Genomic DNA, 25,551 nt, shown 5'->3' on the forward strand with positions numbered 1-25,551 from the left:
ATTGATTCATATGTATTACATGTAAGTTTTCAAATGGTTTTGAATAAATGTGTGCATGCATGCATGTATGAATGAATGAATGCATGCACTCAGGCTGTTCAATTTTTTGTAGGAATCTTTGGTGAATCACATTATAAAAAGCAAGATTCATCTTATTAATAGATTTTTCACATTCAGATTTTAAAACATCGGTTGTGTGGAGTTGTAAGTTGCACCTTTATTATCTCAGGATTCTAATTGCCAAGTGGGATCAAAGGAAGAAAGTGACTATTAGTGTTCAATCACTGAATATGCTTGGGAAAGAAGCTGAAGCATCAGGGTGTGTGTGTGTGACCCAAGATTTTCAAAATGATACTTTGCATATCCTTTTTTCTGTCATCAGGAAAGTCTTGTGAAAGAATTGAAAGGGTAATGAGATCAAGAGAGAGACAAAGACAGAGAGGAAGAGAGAGAAGGAACAGGAAGGGAGAAAGGGAAGAAGGAAGAAAGGAAAGGAGGAAGGGAAGGAATGAATGAAAGAAGAAACGAAGGAAGGAAGGAAGGAAGGAAGGAAGGAAGGAAGGAAGGAAGGAAGGAAGGAAGGAAGGAAGGAAGGAAGGAAGGAAGAAAGGAAGGAAGGAAGGAAGGAAGGAAGAAGGAAGGAAGGAAGGAAGGAAGGAAGGAAGGAAGGAAGGAAGGAAGGAAGGAAAAGAAAAGGAGGGAGGGAGGAAGAGTGAGGAAGGAAGGAAAAGAGGAAGGGCAGAAGAATTAAATAGGCCAAGGTAGACAGAAGAAACTTGGTCTATCTCACAGAACCAAGTGAATCCATTTCAAACCTCTTAAGTTAGTCTTTTTTTCTGTAACTTGGGCAAGGAATAGGAAAAACAATGAAAGAATCTGCTTCGTTCATGTTTCACTAATCCATGAAATTATACCTGTCACAGTAATTTAGTTTTATTAACATCATTTTTTTTTGCTTTGTGTTGAACTGTTGAATTTCACAAAAGCTTTAGGTCTCAAGTTAATTAACACTGTGACCTTTTTCTTTGTGAGATTAAGTTTAATATTTTGGGATTAATTAAAGTATGCAAATGGAAACTCCTGAAAGATCGGTTCTAGATTTTCAAATATTGTAGCACTTAAGGTAAATATTTGCCTTTGATCTTTATTTTAATTTGCTCTGGGGGTAAGAAGAGAACTGAACTTAGATTTCTTTGAAGAAGTTTGTGCTGCAGTTTTACTCTTTTGCCATCAAAAGTAATAACAAAAATTACTCCAAAGACAATTGCCACATATTTACTACTTAAGAATAGAAAGAGCTTTATGGAGAGGATCTTTTGAACCTTATGACCACCCTTTGAAGTAGGTACTGTAAATATATTATTATTAATTATTATTATTATTCCCATTTTATACTTGAGCAAACTGAGGCTAGAGAATTAGTGACTTTCCCAGAATCATAGGACTAGGAGGTGGCAGGGGTAGGCCTTTGCTAAATCCAAGCCCAGTATTCTGTGCCTTATGCCAGGAGACTCTTTCCAAGCTTTGCAACTTAAATCTTACCTTAAAATTCAGAACCATCAAGGGGTTACTGTGGCTTCTGACCATGTCCAAAGTTGACAGAATGGGTTGAGTTACAAAAACAAAAACACAAATCCATTGTTTCCTGACTTCGAATTACTTAGCGCCACTCCCCACATCAGGTCAGTCTTCTTGTTTTCCATGGGTATCATCCCCAGGCACGCTTTCTGAATCTGCTTTATTTTTCTAATCTTTCCTCTCCTCCTTCCTGCAGTTTGACCCCTTTATCACATCCTTATTCATCTTCATTACTCACCATTTCCTCACAATGAGGGCTCATTAAAACATTTTAAATTAAGACCTTTCCGCTGTCCTCACAGTGTACACCGGCTCCTTTCTTTACACCACTTTTTAAATTCTTATCGTGGTGTTTCAGGCAGTTTGTACATTATATTCTATTAAAACTCTATTCCATCCAGCCTTGTCATAATTTGGAGATTACGGCTCTCGGCAGCAGGGTTTGTTAGGAATATATTCATAAATTCACCTTGTTAGCAGCCCAGCACATTCCAGGAGCCAGTTTTTCAAATCTCATTTGATAACAGTTCAACACAAAGTATAAAAAGGACCGATTATTTATTTATATTGTGAAATGTATTTTACAGGGTTATTGGATAGGCATAAATTGTCTGTCCAAGGTAGAGATGCCTAACATTTTGGACAGCTGAAGAGGGGTTGAATTAGAAATGCAAAGGAAGAGAGTAAAGGAGAAAGTATCAGGACATTCTTCATAGAGGAGAATAAAAAGCAGAAAACTGCTGGCAGAAAGACAGGAACTCTCCCACAGGCAGAAAATTAGCACCTAATTTACTGGTACATCCACCTCAACACAACATGCTGTCCGAGAAAGAGCACTGGATTTGGAGTCAAAGAATATAGCTTTGACTCGTGGGCTGCCACTTCCTGGGTGATCCACTCTCTGAACATTGGTTTTTTTCATAAGCTAAATGAAGGTGCTGGAGCAGAGAATTATTCTGGTTCCTTCTTGTTCTATGATCTCTTCTAAAAAGAGAACAAATTGCATTCATACAGAATCAATGGTGGTGAGATGTTTTATTGTGGTTGTTATTGAAGCGTTTCTGTCATGTTCAGCTTTCCATGACCCCATTTGGGTCATGGCAAAGAATGATGTGGTCTACCATTTACACAGAAAACAGAATTCAGTGACTTGCTCATGGTCACACAGATAGCATCTGAAGCCACATTTGAACTCAGGTCTTCCTTATTCCATACCCAGATCTCTATTCATTGAGCCAGCTACATATACTATCCTTTTATTCATTCTGCTTAAACTGATAATAGCTTTTTCAGCTGTCAGGACACATTTCTATCTCCTGGGGCTCATGGCCTATTAATAACCCCAAGGTCCTTTCCTTGAGAACTGCTGTCCAACCATGTCTTTTCATCCTTTAAAAGTTAAATTATTTTTTTAGTCCACAGATAGATTTTCAGGTCTATCCCTATTAAAATTATCTTACTGGATTAAGTTTGGAATTATCTTTACTAACCAATGGTCCTACATTTATTTGTTAAGAGAACTAGCTGGGTCTAGAAATGTAATCTGTGACCTTCCTCAGGTGGGAAGATAACAATCCCATGTGTAAATCAAACCTGTGACCTTAACCTAATTGTCACCCACTCTAAGTCACATTAAGAGCTTACCGAAGGTAGAATACAGTTTACACTCCATTGTCAGCAGTAACTGACTCTTCATCAGCTTCTGCACCTTCACTCAACCGTACAAATCCTTTTCCAAAATCATCAAGCCACAAAAATAGTGTTATTTCCCAAGCCCACCTCTCCTGCTTATCTTGCTAAGCTCAGAGAATTTGCCTGCAGCATCAGTAGCTGAATCAGCACACTGCTTCAAATGTGTCTATGCACACAGCTGTTCGGAGCTGTTCTTCAGCACCAACACCCTGGTTGCATGTGTAGACACAGCCTCAGAGACCTCCACTTATCCACGTGAAGATGTCCTTGAAAAAGTAACTAACAGGAATAGATTGCGAGAAATTCATTTATTTTTGGTCCAATCAGTTGCCAAATCTTGTTGTTTTTAATTTTATATATGTAGATGTCTCCTTCTTTCGCCTTGCCCAGATGCAACCCTTCATCCTTGCCTTATGGTTGATCCTCATACCTCAAGTCTCTCCCCTGCCTCTAATCCTTCCTCTACTCAGCTGTCAAAATTATCTTCCCAATGCTCAGATCTGACCATATTACCCATCCCCCTCATTCCATAAACTCTATTGCCTCCCTATTACCTCCGGGATCAATTAGAAAATATACTATTTGGTATATAAGCCTTTACAATCTGGCTCCTTCCCAACTTTCCAGTCATCCCGCACTGTACATTCTACACACTCCAAGGACATTGATCTTCGTGTTCCTTGCATGTGAAAAACATTTCCAACCTCTGCACTTTTGCTCTGGCTATTCTCTAAGGCTGGAATACTCTTCATCTATACCTCTGGCTTTCTCTGGCTTCTCTAAAGACCCAGCTCAAATCCTCCTTTTTTGGTCTTCCTCTCTCCCTCCACTCTGAGGTTACCTTCTATCAGCTCTGTCTATATCTTGTATGTACATACTGTAATTATTTATGTGGCAGCTGAAAGATGAAGTGACTGAGGAAACAAAGATTCAGGCTTCTGAGCATATCGATTTATTAAGCAACACATGACAACTGCATAACAAATCAGGATCAGGCACCTTTCTCAGCTTTGTTGCTGGGTCCCAATACAGGGGAGACGGACTTTTATACATTAGAAACAATTAATCAGTAAGAATAATTACTTAAAAGAAAATAATTAATTGACCAGGACACAAAATTTAAAAATCAGATTTCTAATTGGAAGAAATATTAGGGACTCTCCAAGTTGGGAGAGGAAGAGTGAATAGGCACTATATTCCCTCAAATCAGAAAAAAAGAGGTGTTCCATTCCCCCAAGTATCTATATTCAATCAAAGGAACAAGGAAACAGTAACTGATTAATCAGGATGGCTTTGGTTTACAGATAAGCATATGGATTGCTTGAGATGTATAATTATGAGAAAATTCCTTGCTACAATCTTTAGAACTGAACAGGTTTTGATCAGAATAGCCTATATCCATTATGTGCCAGGGACTATGTTAAACACTTTACAATCATTACCTAATTTGATCCTCATAATAACTCTGGGAGGTGAGTCTTGTTTCATTCCCATTTTATTGCCTAGGGTCACACAGGAAGTAAGTACATGAAACTGAATTTCCATTCTTGAGTCTTTCTGATTCCCAGTCTATTCACTAAGCCACCTAGCTGCCCCGTGCTTATTCAATTACTTAATAACCATTTTGCTGCCTAATTTTATTACTATTGGACCTTCTGTCTGATTCTCATTTTTCTCCCCATGACAGTTCATCTTCCACCTCCTTACATTTGCACAAGCCAGTCCCAATGGCTCGAATGCCCTTCCTCACCTCAACCTGTCAGAGTCTTGGTTTTTCATCAAAAAGGCTTAAGGTGACACTAAAACTACACCTTCTCCATGAACCCTTCTCTGACTCTCCCCAGCTGTTCTCTTCTTCTTTAATTTTCCTTGGCTTATAATTATTTGTGTCCATGCTATTATCTTTTCCACCCTTATCCTCACATCTGTTCTCAACAGAATGGAAGCTCTTTGAAACCAAAGATGATTTTTTTCCTTTGTGTTAATAGCACCCCATATTGTATCTTCCATGTAGTAGATATTTAAAAAATACTGATAAAAATAAATTGCTGCCAGAGCTATTAATATACACATATGGAGGAAAGGAGGAAGAAAGGAAAAGAAGGAAGAAAGGAAGGGAGAGAAGGGAGGAAAGGAGGGAGGAAGAGAAGGAGGGAAGAAAAAGAAGGGAGGGAGGAAGAGAGGAAAAAAGGAATCATGGAAGAAAAAGAAGGTACTACATACTAGACCCTGTATGAAAGACTAAATAAGAAAAATTTGTCCTAAAGCTGCCAAAATATGAGTCAAAGTTTCATTAGTATCAGAATAAAAGCTCTTTGAGGGCAGGGTTATTTTTTTATTTTGTCTTTGTATCCCCAACCCCCAGCCTAGCACCACACACATTATGACAGAATCATGGAATTTCACAGGGTAAATGCCCTCAATGGCTATAAAATACAAATCATAGCTCACCGGAGTCCCCCATTATACCACACCAGGCCTATCCTATGCTTAAAGACTTCCAAGAGAGGGAAATCCACTGCCATTCAAGGCAATCCATTCTACTTTGGGCAGTCCCAATTATTAGAAAGCTATATCTGACGCTAAGCTAAAGTTGACTTTTTTGCCATTTCTACACATTGATCATGGTTCTGCCCTCTGGAACTAACAGAACAAGTATGGTCCCTCCTTCAAAAAACAGCCCTTCAAATACTTGGCAATGATTAGTGGGTACCCCTCTGAATTTTCTATTTCCTAGATTAAACGTTCCTTCAATTAACCTCTTTCTTCAAGGACTCAAGGTTCTTCATATCCTATTGTCCCTCTTCTGGCTCATCAAAACGCTTTGTTTATCATCAACAGTATTTAAGCAAGGGACATGGGAGGAGGGAAGAGAGGTAAAGACAATGACTGTGAGAGTGCCATGATGAGGAGAGAAGGAGATAAACTTCTGGCATTCTAACAAAGCATGGCAGCCAACTGGGGACAAACTAGTTTCCTCAGGAATCTAATGGGTCTTGGCTTTTTTTTCCAATCATTGCAACATGGCAATAAGCCAAAATGATGTCTATGGGACATATTGCACAAAGTGCTAGCAAAAATTACCCAACAGCTATTGCAATCTAAAAGCCCATCTCCCTCAGTCCTCCTAAATCATTTCTATTTCCCCCGTTTTAATCCATGACCCCTTACTGTCATCTCTATAGCCACAATGTTATCCAACCATTCACCCCCAGCAACTCTGAGCTAAGTAATTTCTGTCCCATGCCACATCTGTAATTAGGTCATTTATGAATAAAAAGCCCAAAGAAGAAAGCTTGGTGCAATAACATATCCGCGTAATGTAGCCATTCAGGAGCTATATGGCCGCCACTATGCTGATGAGCTAAAAGGATAGCAATTCTATTAGCCATAAAGGAGACCCATCAGAAAAATGAATGCATTACTTCTCTATCAGCTACCACAGGCTGCCAAGCCTAAGAGTGTCTGGCCCTTTCTTACCTGTTCTCGATATCTGGAATATGGCCCACACACACCAAGGTTGCTGTTGTTTGCGTCTCTCCATTGTCAATTTCCTCCTGGATCTCCCACTCATCTTCATTGCTGACTCTCACAGCCATGATCTTGAGCCTGGGAGCAGCTTTTATGCTGTTAGAGAACAAAACAAACCACTTGAGTTAATACCAAATATATGGCCAAAAAAACAAGAAGGACCCATCACTGAAGGAAATGACGCTTTCATGCCCACTTTTCCCTTAAAGACACATGGGAAAAGATGGTAGACAAGAATTGAACCTATAATAACCAGAGAATTCATTTATATTACATGCAACTGAAGTATGGATCTCCCAAAATGAGACGCAGGTTAAGTCTGTCCTTAAACAATACACTGGGAACTTGAATACTCTCCACTTTTGTGGCACCAGGCTGATGTAAATGAAACAGATGTGCCTAGTAAAAATTTATTTAATTTGCAATGTCTTATGGTCCAGATGGAGATGAGGATGCATCTATCATCAAGTATCATAAATAGGTGCACACAGGGTTACTTCACCCAAGTAATGTGATTTTGAATACCCAACATGTTGAGGAGGTAGATGTGTCACCAAGCTCAAATGCTGTCTAGATTTTATATGCATTTGATTATTTACATATTTTCTTTCCCCACCAAAATAGAAGCTCTTTAAAGATAAAAACTGTTTTTGCTTTTCTTTGTAACCCTAAGGTCTAACACAGTGCCTGGCACATAGTGAGCACCTTATAACGTGTTTATTGATTAATTAACCAGCAAGAGAAAGCTGAGACCTCTTGTCACTGCCACATCATCATAGATGTTCCTCCAATAGGAAAATAAGTCCAACTTGGTCATAAGAAGTCCAAATGGGCCTCTAGAAATTTCTGTCATGTGCAGAGCTTTTTTATTTTTTGGGGGGGAGGGGGGAAACAGGGTTGAGTCCTTCTGCTATTGAGAAAGGGGACAAGGACAGTTCAATGTCCTCACTGGCACCCCATCTGCCTCTTTTTCATCATTCCCAGAACAGCTCCAAGGCTACTGCAGAAACAGGAATGGGTCCCCATTGTCGTGGCAAGGTCTGCACTGAAGCTGTCCAAATGCAATCTTGGGATTTCCATCTGGTGTAAGAATTAGAATGAAAGCTTACCTACTGTGGTTTCCCCCAGTCCTCCACCCCAACCCACCACTGCTGCTGCTGTCTTGACTTAATGAATTTTAAGGAAAATCAGGAGGGACTGCTTAGACTTCTGGAGGAATGAAACCACTGAGATTTAGTCAGTCTACTTAGCAGGAATTGTGGTTGGCTTTGTCTCTGCTCTCCGGTGGCCAATGGGAACTAGTCAAGGAGCTTCATAACTTAGCAAATGATGGATGCTTCCCTTGCACCACTTTTTACAAAATGCCAAGGGAAATACTACCTCCAGGAAAACAGTCTATGTAGAGTTTGTAGGTAACTGATTTCTTTTCTTGCTTCCCCCTATCTCATGCATTAAAAATCCTTCCTTGCTTGAAAATGGGATGGGTTTTTCTTTTTGGAATTTATCATTTTTATGCCCCCAATTAGATTATAAACAAGGACTATACCTTCATACATTTCTCCTAGCATAGCACAGTGCATGCAGTAGGTGTTTGCTAAATGTCTGTTGAATTTGATGGGTACAGAGAAAAGCAATCCATAAAGTCATGTTGGCTACTGCCTTCTTTATGGAGGTGAGAGATAATTGGTATATGACAGAGAACTGGGAATGAAGTGGATGGAGTGCTGAACTTGGAGCCTAGAAGACTTGAATTCAAGTCCCATCTCAGAAGCTTTCTTCTGTGACTCTGGACAACTCTCTTAACTCTCCAGCCTCAATATTCTCTTCTGTAAAAGTGGGAGGAATTATGGCACATACATACCACATGGAGTTGTCATAAGGATCAAATGAAAAAATATCTGTATTCTGCAAAACTTAATGCATTATAGAAATACTATTACTACAGATGGTGTAAGATTCTAGTCATATGTTGGTTCATTTCCTTGAACTGGTTGATTTGTTTTTTCTTATTTTTTTTTCCTTCTATCGTATGTTACAAGAAATGGCTTGCTGGGTCAGAGAGAGGGGAGGGATAGGTTCAGAAATAAAAGTGATATAAAAATAAAAAAAATTAATAAAGAGAGTTAAATGTTAGAAATGCATGCATGGGCTCCATTGACACCTTATTCCCTTCACATCTGCTCATATCTCAATTCTTTATCAGGCAGAAAGGTAAATGTTGGCTGAGCCAGGGTCATCGCTATGGAAAGGCACAGGCAATGGAGCCTCTAGGGCCTAGAGTCAGAAAGGCCTGGGTTTAAATCTGTTCACAGACGCTTACTAGCTGGGTCTGCATTGGTTTCCTTTGCTATAAAAAGGCTATTATTATTTTAGCCCATTTAAATGAATTCAAATACGTTTCCCCAATTATTAACAAAACTAACAGTTTCTAAAGTCTCTTCAGGTTTTAAAGTTTCATGATTAATCTTGACAAAAAACATGATTGGATTAATATGCTAATTGTTCTTAGGTAGTATAAGTAAGCATTAGTGGGAAGGGAGGGTGGAAAGAGACAAAGACAGACAGATAGATAGTAAAAGACAGAAAAGGATGGAGGAAGGGAGGTAGAAAAGAAGGGAAGAAGGGAGAAAGAGAGACAGACAGACAGATGAGGGAAGGGCAAGGGAAAGCGAAAAGGAAAAAAGAGAAAAAGATAGAGATGGAGAAATGGGGAAAAACAGACAGAAGGAAAGACAGAAAAGAAAGAATGTAAAAACAGGTGGAGAGACAGACAGACTGAAGGATAGACAGACAAATGGATAGAAGGTTAGATGGATCAGATGGCCAGACAGACAAACATATGGATGGATGGATGGAGAGAAGGACAGAAACAAAGATAATTCCTGCCCTCAAGGAAATTATTGTCTATTGAGGAGTCAATCTATATAAAAAAGTAATGCTTAGGAAGGAATATTTTGGTTGGGAAATCATCAAGATAGTACAAGGATAAAACTGAATATATCCTTTACAAGCAGGACAGTGTGTTCCAGAACTGGAAACTGGGAATGGGGGAGATTGGTAAAATAAGAAAGCAAGGCTAGAACTATCGTGAGTATTGGGGCAGAATGGAGCTGATTCTCCATATCTGGTTCTCCAAGATATAACTTTTTGATAGGGATGGAAAAACAGCTGTCAAGAAAACCTAGGTTAAAATCTAGGCTTTACAGCTTTTTCTGTGGTGGCAAAGAACTGGAAATTAATGCTCATCAATCGGGGAGTGGCTGAACAGGTTGTGGCATATGATTGTGATGCAATACTACTGTGCTATGAGAAATGATGAGCAAGATTATTTCAGAAAAATTTGGAAAACCATATGAATTTATACCAAAAGAATGAGCAGAACCAGGAGAACATTTTACAGAATAGTAGCAGTATTGCATGATAATCAACTGTGAAAGACTTAGTTACTCTGAACAAGACAATGATCTAAGACAATCCCCTTTTAATTTTTTAAATTTTAGATTTCAAACTGTTTCTTTTCCTCCCTCTACACCCCATATTTGAGAAGATCACCACTTAACACAAATTTATAAATGTAAAAAACATATTATGTATGCTTCTATTTATCAGTTCTTTCTCTGGAAGTGGATGGAATTTTCCTTCATAGGTCCTTTATAGTTGATTTGGGTATTTATAATACTCAGAATAACTTGGTTGTTAACAATTATTCTTTAAACAATATTACTATTACTGTTCCCTTGATTCTGCTCACCTCACTTTTCATTATACCATGCAAACTTTTTCCATGTTATTCTAAATCAACCTGCTTGTCATTTCTAACAGCATAGTAGTTTCCATCATAGTATTCCATCACAATCATATTCCACAGCTTACTTAGTCATTCTCCTAGTGATGGACATTTCCACTTCTTTGTAACCACAAAGAAAGCTGCTATAAATATTTTAGGACATAGAGGTTCTTGTTTTTTCCCCTGATTACTTTGGGTATTACTTTTAGTGGTAATACTGGGTCAAACTGAATACTCAGTTTCATTCATAAAACTTTGGTCATAATTCAGATTACTGTCCAAAATCACTGGATCAAGGATCTATATGTGCAAAAATGTTTGTAGCAACCCTTTTTGTGGTGGCAAAGAACTGGAAGCTGAGTGGATGTCCATCAACTGAGGAGTGGCTGAATAAGTTATAGAATATGAATGTTATGGAATATTGTTGTTCTATAAGAAATGATCAGCAGGATGATTTCAGAGAGACCTGGAGAGACTTACATGAAATGATGCTGAATGAAGTGAGTAGAACCAAGAGAACATTGTACACTGCAAGAACAAGGTTATGTGATGATCAATTCTGATGGACATGGCTCTTTTCAACTGTGGGGTGATTCAGGACAGTTCCAATGGTCTTGTGATGAAAAGAGCCATCTACACCCAAAGAAAGGACTATGGGAACTGAATGTCGATCACAACATTGTATTTTCACTCTTTTGTTGTTGTTTGATTGTATTTTGTTTTCTTTCTCATTTTTTTCCTTTTTTGATCTGATTTTTCTTGTTCAGAATGATAATTATGGAACTATGTATGGAAGAATTGCACATGTTTAACATATATTGGATTGCTTGTTGTCTAGAGAAGGGACTGGGAGAAGGAGGGAAAAAGATTTCGAAGCAGAGGGTTCTGCAAGGGTGATTGTTGAAGATCATCTAGCCATGTGTTTTGAAAATAAAAAGCTTTAATTTAAAAAAAAACATTGGATCAGTTCACAGTACTACCAACAGTGTATAATTATCCCACTTTTTCCACATTCCCCCCCAATATTTGTCATTTCCCCCTTCTATCATTTTAGCCAATCTGACAGGTGTGAGATGATAAACTCAAAATTTTTCTTATTTGTATTTCTTTAATTAGTAATATTTAGAGCATTTTTCATATAACCATATGTTTTATTTGTTCATAAAAAAATTGATTGTTTATATCATTTGACCATTTATCAATTGAGAAATGAATCATATCCTTATAAATCTGACAAAGTTTTCTGTTTTTGAGATAGGAGACCTTTATCTGAGAAACGCCTATAAATATTTTCCCTAATTTTCTCCTTTCTTTCTAATCTTGGCTCCATTCATTGATGACATTCTATAATTTTCTTTTTCTGTTTCTGCTCTTCCTAGTTTAGGATCTAAAGTCAACCAAAGGACTCATGATAAAAATGCTATCAAGAGGGAACTGTTATTGTTCTGTAAGGAATGACCAGCAGGATGAATACAGAGAGGACTGGCGAGACTTACATGAACTGATGCTGAGTGAAATGAGCAGAACCAGGAGATCATTATATACCTCAACAACCATACTGTTTGAGGATGTATTCTGATGGAAGTGGATTTCTTCGATAAAGAGAGCCTTAATTGATCAAAGATGGACAGAAGCAGCGACACCCAGAGAAAGAACACTGGGAAATGAATATAAACTGCTTGCATTTTTGTTTTTCTTCCCGGGTTATTTCTACCTTCTGAATTCAATTCTCCCTGTGCAACAAGAAAACTGTTCGGTTCTGCACACATATATTGTATCCAGGATATACTGTACCCCATTCAACATGTAAAGGACTGCTTGCCATCTGGGGGAAGGGGTGGAGGGAGGGAGAGGAAAAATCAGAACAGAAATGAATGCAAGGGATAATGCTGTAAAAAATTACCCTGGCATGCGTTCTATCAATAAAAAGATATTAAAATTTAAAAAAGAGAGAGAGAGAGAGAACTGATTAACTCTAAGTGAAGACTAAAGTATATATTTAGTTCATTTTCTTGCTTTTTTGTTTCTGCTTTCTTTTGCAACACTGGATATTATGGAGCTATGTTTCACATGACTTCACATGTATGATCATTATCATATTACTCGCCCTCTCAGGGGATGTAAAGGGAATTTGGAATTCAGTTTTTTTAATTAATGTTAAAATTTGTATATATAATTAGGAAATATTTGATGAAATATATACATATGTGTGTGGATGCATATATACAAACACATATATGTACATACATGTATATGTGTATATATGTACATATTGTATTGTGCATATATATATATATATATATAATAGGTAGACAGACAGACAGACAGATAGATAGATAATCTAGACTTTGTCACTTATCACCTTCCAGGTCACAATTGCTCTGAGACTCAGTTTCCTCATCTATACCATAAGGAGATTGAACTAGATGCCTTCTAAAATTGTTCCTTCCAGCTCTGTCTCTATGATGTAACATGATGTTCATGTGAATCTAGCTCCTGTATTCTTCCTAGCATTTGAGGGGCACAGATGAAGTCCCTCAGGGGACCCTGCTATTGGCTCAACATTTACTTCCCTCTCTCTGGAGAAGTGATCTTTCACTGTTCCTCTTCCAAGCATTGCAAAGCTCAGCTCCTTGGTTTTTCCTTGAAGTCTGCTTGCCTCCTAGCTTCTTCCCTCAATCACTTTACAAGAGGGACTCGTTATGTATTTTATTTCTCTCTTCTTCCCTCCCACCTTTCGCAGAATCACAGAATGTCAGCGCCAGAGGGAACCTCCAAGGCTAGGAAGACCAACTTGTACCTGAATAAAGATCCCTTCTAATGAATTCAAGAAAAATGATCATGCAGCCTTTGCTTGGAGACCTCTAGAGGGCAGGTGACTCACTACCATCCAAAACAGTTCATTCCACTATACAGAGGTAGTTACTTGTGAGGAAGTTTTATTTTTGTCTAGCCAAAAACTGCCTCTTTGCAGTTTCTACCTGTAGCTCTTTCTGGGTTATATAAGTCAAAACCTTCAACACAACAGTCCTTCCTTCATGTACTTGAAGGCACCTATCAAGGGCTCGCTAAGTGGCCCTTCTCCAAGTTAATTATTCCCAGTTCCTTCCACTGATTTTCTTATCGTCTCATCTGAAGATCATTCACTATCCCGATATCTCCTCTTTTTCCCTCCAAAATATCTAAAAAACATGCTTTCTCGGAAAATCCTAGATCTAGATCTAAAGTCAGAGAAAAAATTTGCCTTTGACACTTACTACTTATATGACTTTGAACATGTCACTTACCTCCATAGACCTCAGTTTCTTCAGCTGTAAAAAAATGAAGGAATTGAACTAGACAGTCCCCAAGGCCCCTGCTAGCTCTAGCTTTCTGATTTATAACTTGGACTAGCCTTCTTCACATATACCTATGCAAATTAGAAATACAAGTGTAGCAAAAATAACATAATATAGAAGGAAGGAAGCAAACGAGCATTTATTAAGTGCCGGCTCTGTGTCAGACACTGTGTTAAGTGCTTTACAAATTGTTTTTGTTGAATTGTTGTTCAGTCCTGTCTGCCTCTCTGAAACCCCATCTGGAGTTTTCTTGGCAGAGACACTGGAGTAGTTTAACATTTCCCTCCCTGGCTGATTTTGCAGTGAAGGTTACGGGACTTGCTCAGGTTCACTGAGCTGGGTTTGAACTCTGGAAGATGAATCTTCTTGATTCCAGACCCACATTCTATCTCCCTCATTTAACTCCTCACAACAACCCTAGGAGATAAGTGTCTTCATTATAACCATTCCACCGATGGGCAAATTGAGGCAGACAAAGATTAAATAACCAAAAGTTCTCTTTGACCTTTCAAAGGTTATTAACCTCTCACTGATTTTACAAAATTTTCTAACGCCAAAAGGTACACAAACAATATCAGTCTGCATCAACTGAGGGAACTTCCTCATCAGAGTATTCCTGGGACCAATTAGATAATTTACAGCTAATAAAGATCCCCAAATCCTGGATCAAAGCTGGAAAGGACTCCAGAGACCAAATTATGAAGATCCCCTCATATTACTAAAAGTGTCCTCTGCCTTGCAGCTCCCCTCTCCCATTGATGAGTATTTTCAGGAACCTCGATGTTGAGGAATGACCCAAGGCAGCCATCCTTCCTTCTTCTGTCACCTTTGTTTCTAATTCTCTGAATTTTGCCATGATCCTTCCCAATCCCTTTCTCCAGCCTTTATGTGCTATATTTTCTATTAGAATATAAGCTCTCCGAGGACAGGAACTGTCTTTACTTTTATTTGTATTTTTATCTATAGCATTTGGCACAGTGCCCAGCCTGTAATTAAATAATCAATAAATGCAATGTGAAGGGGAAGGAGGAGTGTTCTTCATTGGGATATACCAGAGTCAGAATTAGCAAAGATCAATACCATTTTTTTCTAAAAAATTTCCTTCTAGCAACCTCTGGACAGACTGACTACAACCAGTAACTTCTCAAAGCAAACATCTTAGATTTTAAAGTTAGTCAAGGATCTTGGAGGTCATCTAGGTCAATCCACCTGCCTAACCACCTTCCATTCAATTAAAAAACAGAGATCTAAATGACTTGGCCAAGATTTCTCAGAAAGTAATCTTAAACCAGAACTTTTGACACCATCCAAATCAGGAGTTCTGCCCATTAGATCACAATAGCTGCCTTGATGGGGATTTTAGAGGTAACAAAGTACACTGACAGGAATGCTACACTTGGAGTTCTAGGAAACCTGAGTTCAAATCCCAAATCTACAATCTGCTAGCTGTGTAAGGTAAGACATTCATCCTTTCTAAAGATCAGTTTCTAAATCTGTAAAATGGGAATAATAATCATGCCCATCTTCACAGGCTTGTGCAAAGCAAAGATGAAATAAGAGAAGGAATGGAAATTGCTTTGAAAAACTTAAAATACTAAATGTCACTTCTTAAAGAACAGGGGAAAACTTGAATTTCTGGTTTAATTAGTATAGAATGGAAACTCTCTCATCAATAGACATTTGTCCTTGGTGAAGTGACTTGCTAAGCATCACACACTCAGAAAGGCCAGCTCCCTGCCCACTATGACACATTGCCTCTCATGAGCTTGGACTTTTTAAATCTCAGTTTCAAAATCTGTAAAATGGGAACATGCTATACCCATCTTAAAAGGGACTAAAAAGGAAAATGCTCTAAAAATGTGAGTTCTAATCTTCATTTCTGGGGCTCAGACAGAACATCCTTAGAACAGACAGAATCCAAAGTAGAGAGTGAAGCTTTACCGTGAAATACTTTACACACCCCGAAATATTGCTGCTGCAAAGCTTAATAAAGGCAGCCAGACCCTGCATATGCTCTATAAAGCAACTGTCAGCATGACAGTCGCACATTAACTGTCTCCATATGTGTCAGGGATATAGGAAGATGGAAACATGGGCCATCGCTAGCTCCCCTTCCCTCTGACCATGATATCCTCTGCTTTATTCCCCCCCGATCACATCAACCCCAGCATCTCCCAGCCACTGCTCCTCAGTTCAGGGTTCTCAGCCTCATAAATTTTATGTGTTGAGATTCCACACTCTGTCTCAGAAAGACAAGCACAAGATGATGGAGCCAGAAGTCACCTAAGAAGAAATGGCGTCTGAAGTAGGCTGAACCTGAGAACATAGAAGGTCCGTGCTGGAAAGGGTCATCAGATGAGAGACTCTCAGAGCTCAGTGGGGCCACAGATCAGAGACTGTCAGAGCTCAAAGGGTCATGGAACAGAGGCTGTCGGAGCTTGGAGCTGACATGGAGGGACCATGGGAACAGAGAATGTCAGAGCTAGCATGAACCTTAGAGTGCAGAAGGTCCAAGCTAGAAAGAGTGTTTACAAGAGAGATTGTCAGGAACCTAGAAAAGAGAATATGAGAGGTGGGAAGAGTTTGAAAAATAGAATGCCAAAACTAGGAGAGGCCACATAATGCTAAATGTCACCTCTGGAAGGATAGAGAATGATCCAAAGAACCTTAGAAACCAGATGTCAAAATGGGAAGTATCTTACAGCATAGGCTATCAGAAAAGGGAGGAGACTTGGAACTCAGAATATTAGCTCTCTGAGAATCCTCAAAATACAGAATATCAGAGCTGGCTCGGCCCTCAGAGACCAGACAGACCAGATGTTCTCAACTTGGGGGCACAGGACCTTAGATGGATTTCTGGGGTGCATGAATATAGATAGAGGGAAAAAAAGATACATCTTCATTTCTGTATAATTGGTTTCCTTTGTAATCCTGTACACTTGAAACATTTAAAAACATCATTCTCAGCATCAATATATTTCAATAGACTGCCAAAGGGGTCTGTGATTTAAAAGAAAAAAAGGTTAAAATGCCTGATCTAGGCCAACCTTCTTATCATATAGATGGAAAGTTCCTTGCCAGTCCCATAATCTCAGGATTATGATTCCAATTTCTATATAAATATCCCCAGGGGGAAATAATATGATTGAATTGATGACTGATGGAATGAATGAATGAAAAAGCATTTATTAAGTGCTTATTTTGTTCCAGGAACTGAATTAAATACTAGGAATAAAAATACAAAAAAGACAATCACTGCCCTCAGAAAATTATATTCTGACAGGGGAAATAACGTGTAGAGAAGTAATGTACAGGGATACGATGATCTTAGAGATCTCTTCTAGCTCTAAATCTATAAATAGACCTATATACCCTGTATAATTATTGCTTTGTTTATTTGACAAAATGAAAGGTGTGTGAGAATTTTTAAATGTATTGGGGAGCTAGGATATAGATTTTTTAAGGGGATTAACAACCTAACAACCAGAGAGGAGTATTTTGGTTTAGAAAGTTACAGGGATGGGGAGCACAACTAGAAAGGCCAGATTGATACCAGCTTTCTAGAAGCAGTGACCATATTGAATTGATTTTGAATCTAAAAGAGGTGGGGAAGGAGGACAGAGGGACAGAGGAGGGAAGAGAAGTTTGGGAAATGGATATAACCAGAGAGAACAGTCAAGGGCCGAAGACTAAAAGCCACTAAGAAAAGAAAGCAATTAAATATTTAGCCAAAAGACTGTTAGACTGGTGGTGGTACGAGCCCAGAGCATTTTCTTTGAGTCTTTGTCTTAGGACTCAGAGAGCCAAGTGGCCCTGCAGAGAAACAACCATTATGACTAATAAAGGAGTGGCAAGAAGAGTCTGGCTATTATGGACCATCACCCTTATCGCCGCCTTGCACATGAACAGCAAAGGTCCACATGATGACATAGACTAACTAAGTGATGTCTGAAGGCACTATGAACCTGGGAGCACAGAATAGAGAAGATCCTGATGGACAAGAGGACACAGAGGGAGAAGGCATTGGAAGGGGAAGTTTCTAATATGTTCTCTGCCCAGAGCTCTGAGAGCCAAAGTGACTTGCTTGGAGTCACACAGACGGAATGTGTCAGAAATGACTGGAATCCAGATTTACTTAAGCTTCAAGAACAGCTTTTCTATCCATTATTCCACTATCATTTATGAACTTTCTCTGTATGTGTGTCACTGTTTCTCTTTATCTCTATATCTATTGGTTTCCTTTTATCTCTGTGTGTGTATCTGTGTGTGTGTGTATCTCTCTCTGTTCTCTCTCCCTTTCCTCTCTCTCTCTCTCTCTCTCTCTCTCTCTCTCTCTCTCTCTCTCTCTCTCTCTCTCTTTCTCTCTCAATGTGTGTGTGTGTATGTGTGTCTCTCTCCTCCCCCTTTCCCTCCCTCCCTTATCTCTCTATGTCCTCCATTTTTATTTCTAGTTCTCCTTTCTTCTTTCCCTCTCCCCTTTCTCATTATCTCTCTTCCTTTGTTTCTCCCTCTCTTTCTTAGTCTGTCTCTCCTCACTTTGTCTCTCTCAGTCTCTCTTTATCTCTACCTGTCCCTGCCTCTCTCTATCTCTCTGTTTTTTCTGTCTCTATTTTTCTATGTGTATGTATCTCTCTCTGCCTCTTACCTCTGTCTATGTATCTGTCTCTCTTCTCCCTCTCTCTTTCTCTCTCTCTCCCCATATACATATATTTGTGTGTATATGTGTATTAGAGAAATACCATATATATTAATACATAGACATATATAAATACAAATATAAATGGAAGGAAATAAATATTTATTAAGCCCCTACTTAGCCAGGCACTGTACTAAGCACTTTATAACAATTATCTCATTTGATCCTCACAACTTTCAGAGGTAGATGTTATTATTATCTCCATTTTACAGAAGAGGAAACTGAAGCAGACAAAGGTGAAGTGATTTGCCCAGGGTCACACAACTATAAGTATCTGATGACAGATTCACTCTTAGGTCTTCCTGAATCCAGGCCCAGGGCCCTGGGCATTATGGTGCCACCCCCAGCTGCCACAAAGTCAGATAGAGATGAGAGAAAAGGAGAACAAGAACAAGAACAAGGAGAAGATGGAGGAGGAAGAGGAGGAGAGAAGGAAAAGAAGGAGGTGGAGAAGAAGAAAACAATCAACTGATCGAGAGGCACTAGAGTGAAGATGGAGCAGGACAGGATTTAAAGGAAGCCAAGAGAAGGGAATCTACGACAGGGAAAGGTCCCAAAGGCATTCCATAAAATGATCAGTTTCAGGAACAGAAAATGTTTGTCCTGGAAAAGAGAAGGCTTAAAGGAGAAGGGGTGGGTATGGCAGGAGATCTGTCTTCAAATCCCTGTGTAGTATTACCATGAGGAAAAGAGGTTGGCTTTTCTGCTTAGCCCCAAAAGGCAGAACAAAGAGTTAACAATGATACAATCAGAGATGGTGTCAGGGTCCACTTCCTGTCCCAATAGGGAACCAGATGCCTCCAGATATGGCAGGTTTGGACTAATAGTGGTCTTTCTTCCAACAGAGGCTGGTTGAACCGTGGTTTGGAGATGGAGTAGAAGGGATTCCTGTTCAGGTACAGGTCCTATTAGATGCCCTCTGAGGTGCTAAAGGCTGAATACTCCAGCATCCAAAGACATCACCCAAATAAATGCCCTCCCTGACCATAGCAGCGGGGGATGAAACAAGGCAAGCGAGGTTCTGCGGGCAAAGATCTTGGCAAGAAGCCATGAATAAGGCCTGAGTTTGTGAAGAATGAGGCACCAGACTAACACAGAAAGGAAACCAAATAGGAATGAAGGCACCTGGTGTTCAGCAGACCTTTGGGGAGATACTGACTCGGGACCATTTTAACGTTTGATTAATGAAAAGGGTAAAGAGGCTTTTAATTTGGGCTCTCCAAGCAAATTACTTTCTATGTGATGAATTAGCTACTGGAAGAGAGAAACGCATACCAGTCCCCCGGAGGGTGAGGGGGACCTGCAAAAAGCTGGGCCTATTGGGAGCCTGGGTCTACAGCAATTCTGTTTCAAACTGGTATTTAAGCTCCAAATGATGGAGCAGTCAGGGAGAGAAGCACAGGAGAAACAGAGGAAACACACCCTGCTGGCGCTGTGCCAAGCTGGTCCTAGTTTTTGAGCTCCAAAATAAGACACAGAAGAGAATTTCTAGCTTTCAGTCTGATGGAAAATCTATGGTGTTGATAGTAAAGTCACTAGTTTCCTCTAGCAGAGTGACTGGCACATAGTGAGTTCTCAATATATGTTCTTTGAATGAATGAATAGATTGATAAATGAGTGAATAAATAAAAAAGTATGCAATCCTGCTGTTGCCCAGATCTAGCATGATGGGGACAGAAAGACGCTGATATTTCTATGTTGTTTGAAGACTTTACATTTTCTCATTTGACTCTCACAACATCCCCCATGAGGGGCATGACATTATCGCCCATTTGCAAATAAGGAATGCTTATTGTGATTAATTTTGCAAATTTGTAAAAATTCACAAAAAAAATTGCAAATAAAGAAATGTTAAATGGTAGCTACCCATTAAATATCTTGGGCAGAATCAATCCAGGTCTTCCTGTTTCCAAGGCCAGTGTTGTATCTATCTATTAGGAAGAGGATGGAAAGGAAGGTCTCAACTTATTAACCCCATTTTATAAATGTGTCAGACAAACTGCTAAAACTGATTGTTAAATACCTACTATGTGTCAGACATAAATCCCTACTGTGTGCCTCAGACTCAGCCTCTCACATTTGCCTAACACCAAATCAACAATCTTATGCTCCTATATGCACCCATGGCCCACTTGACAGGCCGCAGGGTGCCCCCGCTCAGGCCTGGAACAGTCTAGGGATACAGGGGAAGTGCAGGGGAAGGAATGAATCACCAAGATCTGGGGACCTTCTTTTGGTTGAGAATACGTAACTCCTATAATTGATTTTATGCAAGTGTGAACTTTTCCAAAGGAACACACCGCAGAGTAGTAAATTGGGGGAGAGGGAAGCGAGGGGAGGAGGGCAGGTTTTTGTCCTTCCTCTCCTTTTATTCTTTACCTTTTTTCCCCCTAAGGATGCTAAATTCCAAGCAAACCTGCCCTTTAATAATACACACCCCTTCCCAACATAGAAGTCTGACATTTTTACCAGAGAAGGAAAAAAATGCATTTCAGTCTCTGAACAGTCTCAAACAGCTGCCATGCTTCTCTAACTCTGGGAAGGAGTCATGGGGAAGTTGGCAGGGAGGTGGAGGAAGCTCTTGAGATACTTCAGGACAAAGAGCCTCCCAGGGAGAAATTGCCCTGGCAATTCCTCTTAAAATGGGCCTGGCAGCCCCACCTGGGCCAAAGGAAGCTTCTGGAGAGGCAATGACCATGCAGGGGCTGGGAGGAAATTCAGACATTCAGGAAGGAAAACATTCTCTTCTCAATGCTATCTCTCTGTCTGTCTCTCTAAATATCTCTCCCACATATCTCTCTGTCAGTGTCTGTCTCTTTCTCTCCATCCCTCTCTCTGTCTGTTTATCATTCTGTCTCTGTATTTCTATTTCTGTATCTATGTCTCTCTATATGTTTCTTTCTCTCTGCTTTTCTATTCATTTTTCTCTCTATATTTTTGTCTACTAATCCCTCCATATTTCTCTCTCTGTCTCACTATCTCTGTCAGCCTCTTTTCTTTTTCTCTTTGATTTCTGTTTCTTTGCCTGTCTTTCTCTACTCTCTCTTTCCTCTCAGTCTCTATATCTGTCTCTCTCCTATTTATTTCCTTCTGTCTCTGGTTGCCCTTCACTGTCACTTTCCTTCTCTGTCTTTCTCTGTATATTTCTCTCTTACTCTCTGTCCCCATGTGTGTTTGTAGCTCTCTGTTTCTATGTCTCTCTATCCTCTGTGTCTTTGTCTATCTCTCTCTTTCTCTCTGCATCTATTCCCCTTTGTGTGTCTCTCTGTGTCTCTCTTCTTGTCTCTCTGCTTCTATTTCTGTATCTGTATCTTTCTGTCTCTTTCTTTTCTCTCTATGTCTCTATGTCTCTCTATCTCTCTCTGCCTTTGTGTATGTCTCTGTCTCTCTGTCTCTGTGTCTTTCTGCTCTTTCTATATCTATTTACCTTTGTGTCTCTATGTGTGTGTCTTTCGGTATGTCTCTTTCTTCTTGTCTCTGCGTTTCTCTATCTCTTTCTGTGTGTCTGTACCTTTCTGTCTCTGTCTCATCTCTCTATGTCTCTCTGTCTCTGTCTGTGTGTCTGTCTCTCTCTCTCTCTGTCTCCCTCCCTTCCTCATTCTCTCTCTCTCTCTCTCTCTTTCTCTCTCTCTCTCTCTCTGTTTCTCTGTCTCTCTCTGTTTCTCTCAGTCTCTCTCTGCCTCTCTGTTCCTCTCTTGTGTCTGTGTGGCTCTCTATCTATATCTACCTATAAACCTATATCTATATCTATATGAATAGGCTACATCTGTCTGTCAACTCTCTCCTTCACTCTGCTGGGAGTTGTGGCAGGGTGCTGTTCCAGGGCCTAGGAATCTCTCCATGCTGAAGCTCGTGAGCCTCCTGTCAGTAACTCCTCGCCATCTTGGGTATTTCAAAGCCATCAGTTTGTTTTTGTCATCAAAGTCCCAGCCTGAAAAACAACAGTGGAGACAGCAAACAGGGATGCCTTGAGGGAGACCATGAGGAGGACAGTCCTAGAGCTGGAAGGGACCTCCAAAGCCATCTAGTCTAGATCTTTCATTCTCCAGATGAGGAAACGGAAGTCCAGGGAAGGTATAAGATAGTAAGGAGAGGTGAAATTTGAATTCAGGTCCTTTGGCTCCAAAGCCAGAGTTCTCACCCAAATCCCACTGGAAGGAATGAATTTCTGTCAGACCACTCCTGCTCAGCCTTCCACTGCGTAGCTGCCCTCCCTCAATCACAGGATGCAAGAGACCAGTCCAGACAAAAGTAATCATTGATATTGCTATGGAAAGAAACGGGAAAAAATCCACAAGTAAGCACTGGGAGACTATAATGCAAAGTATGCTGGATTTAAAGGCAGTGACCCTAGGTTCAGATCTGGGGCTCTGTGGTTCATTGTGCATGTCACTGTAGAAAAAGCCTGAGTTTCCTCATAAGGAAAATAAAAAAGGTTGCACTAGACCTGGGGTTCTGAACCAAGGCTCTGTGAACTTTTACATCAATATACTGATAACTATTTCAATGTAATTGATTCCTTTTTAAATGCTTCACATTTAAACATGTTTGTTATTGTTCAATTCATTTGTTTCCAATTCTTTATGATCCCATTTGAGGTTTTCTTAGCAGAAACATTGCAGTGGTTTGCCATTTCCTTCTCCAGGTCATTTTACAGATGAGGAAACTGAGGCAAACTGGGTGAAGTGACTTGCCCAAGGTCACCCAGGTGCTATGTGTCTAAGGCTGAATTTGAACCCAGAAAGATGAGTCCTCCTGACTTCAGACCTGGTCCTCTGTGGACTATGGTGCCCCCTAGCAACCCTTTAAAAATTTTAGGCATTAAAATAAAAAGTCCTTTTCTGGGAAGCAGCCCATAGGTTTTTCCAGTTTACTCTAAAGATCCACCACACAGAAATGGTCAGGGCTAAGAGCCTCTGGATTAGATGGCTTGTAAGGTTCCCCTCAGATCCAAATTTCATGATCTTATTAATCAGTTGCTTAATCTTGTCTAATTCCTGATCTTCTCTTGCAACTCTCTGTCCTCTACTCATATAATAAGAAAGGCCCTAATCACTCTTCCAGCTCTGATTCCCAGGATCCTAAGCATCATGTCCAAAAGATCCTAAAGTTGGAGCTAAAAGGACTGATCAAGTTCTCTTGTTTTGTAGGTGAGGACACTGGAGGCCAGAGGGGTTAAGTGTATTACCTGAAGATCACACAGATCAGCTAGAATTCAATCTCAGATCCAAACCCAGCAATTTTTCCACAGGACCACAGTCTATTCCTTCTCCTATATTATAGCCCTTCAAATCATCATTATCACTCCTCTCCAGGCTAACCATCCATAATTCCTTTCATCAGTTTTCATGACAGTCTCAACACCCTTCACTATCAACTTCTCTCATCTGGAAGCTTCGCAGCATTTTTCTCAAGACCTCCTTGTTCATATAGATAGAAAGCCGAAATTCAGAGGAATACAGAAAAATCAACCCAACCCAAAATAATAGTTAGCTTTTATAGAGTGCGTTAGGGTTTCTGGAAGTCAGATACTATAATAATTTACAGATGAAACCTGAGGCAGACAAAGGTAAAGTGGCTTGCCTAGGGTCACACAGCTAAGTGTCTGAAGTTGAATTTGAACTTTCTCAAGACAATCCAGAAGTGATTTGGGTCTAACAGATTACCATCACGCTAACCTTGTCCTGGACCCTAAGTCTCTTAACAGAGACTGAGTACTTACAGTCTACTTGAAAGTATAAAACATGGACACAAGTATAAATAAGTGAATGAATGAATGAATGAGTGAATGAAAGAATAAATAGGTAAATAAATGAGTGAGTAAATGAATAAATAATAAATGAGTTAATCAATGAATCAATGAATGAACAAACAAACAAATAAAAACAAAGTTTGGTTTGATAAGTGCTATAGGTTCTCTAGGGGTTCAGAGGAAGGTACTCTTCGTCCAGTTTGGGATCCAGGAAAGACTTCTAGAAACTGCAATATTTGAGCTGGGCCTTAAAGAAAGAATAAGATTTTTGAAAGAGAGAAGAAATTCATTCCACTCTAAATACTCCTTTCTAATTATTTATTATGGGGGGTACTGCAATCCTCCCCATCCTCCAAGCTCCAAGCTCACAACAAGGTGTCACCCTTGCATCCCCTCTACTCTTACCCACCATTTCCAATCTCTTGCCAAGGCCTGCTCATTTCATCTTGGCAGTATCTTTTGAATATACCCCCATCTCTCTTCTGACACTGCCATGATCCTAGCAAGCTCCCATCATCTCACTCCTACTGCTGGCTTTGCCAGCTTCCAGTCTCTTTCCATTCCAGTCTATCCTCTATTCAGCCATCAAAATGATCTTCTTAAAGTACATCTCCCTATTCAATAAACTCAAATAGCCCCCTATTGACTGCAAGATGAAATAGAAAATATTCTCTTTGGTCTTAAAGCCCTCCATAACCTGGACCCCTCCTACCTTTCCAGGTTCTTATAAGTCACAGCGCACTCTGAAATCCACTGATACTGTCCTCTTGGCTATTCCTCAAACAAGACACTCCATATCCTGAATCCAAATATTTCCATGGGCTGTCTCTCCTATAGTTAGAATCCTTTTCCTCTTCCTCTCTGCCTCCTAGTTTCCTTCAAGCCCTAAGGAAAATCCCACCCTTTACAAGAAGCCCTTCCTTATCCCCATCAATGTTATTGCTTTCTTTTATAGACTACTTCCAATTTATGCTGCAGATTTTTTATTTCTACATAGTTTTTTCCTATGTGGTTTCTTCCCTCCATTTAAATGTGAGGTCCTTGAGATCAGGGAATAGATCTCTTTGGAGGGAGGGGGATTGTTTAATTGTTTTTTTTTTAGTTTTTTGCCTTTCTTTGTATCCTTAGCTCTTAGCCTAATGCTTGGACCATGATACTATGCTCAATAAATGCTTGT

General features: G+C 39.7%; 1 protein-coding gene across 1 annotated transcript in view; it reads right to left on the reverse strand.

The window, feature by feature from the left end:
* Window positions 1-25,551, reverse strand: part of TMEM132B (transmembrane protein 132B) — a 660,968-nt gene that overhangs the window by 387,003 nt on the left and 248,414 nt on the right. Inside the window, exon 3 of the mRNA XM_051972617.1 lies at window positions 6,751-6,897. Coding sequence (XP_051828577.1) covers window positions 6,751-6,897 — 147 coding nt within the window. The remainder of the gene's footprint in view (window positions 1-6,750; window positions 6,898-25,551) is intronic.

Source organism: Antechinus flavipes, chromosome 1, assembly GCF_016432865.1.
Source record: "Antechinus flavipes isolate AdamAnt ecotype Samford, QLD, Australia chromosome 1, AdamAnt_v2, whole genome shotgun sequence".
In the NCBI taxonomy this organism is placed as follows: Eukaryota; Metazoa; Chordata; class Mammalia; order Dasyuromorphia; family Dasyuridae; genus Antechinus; species Antechinus flavipes.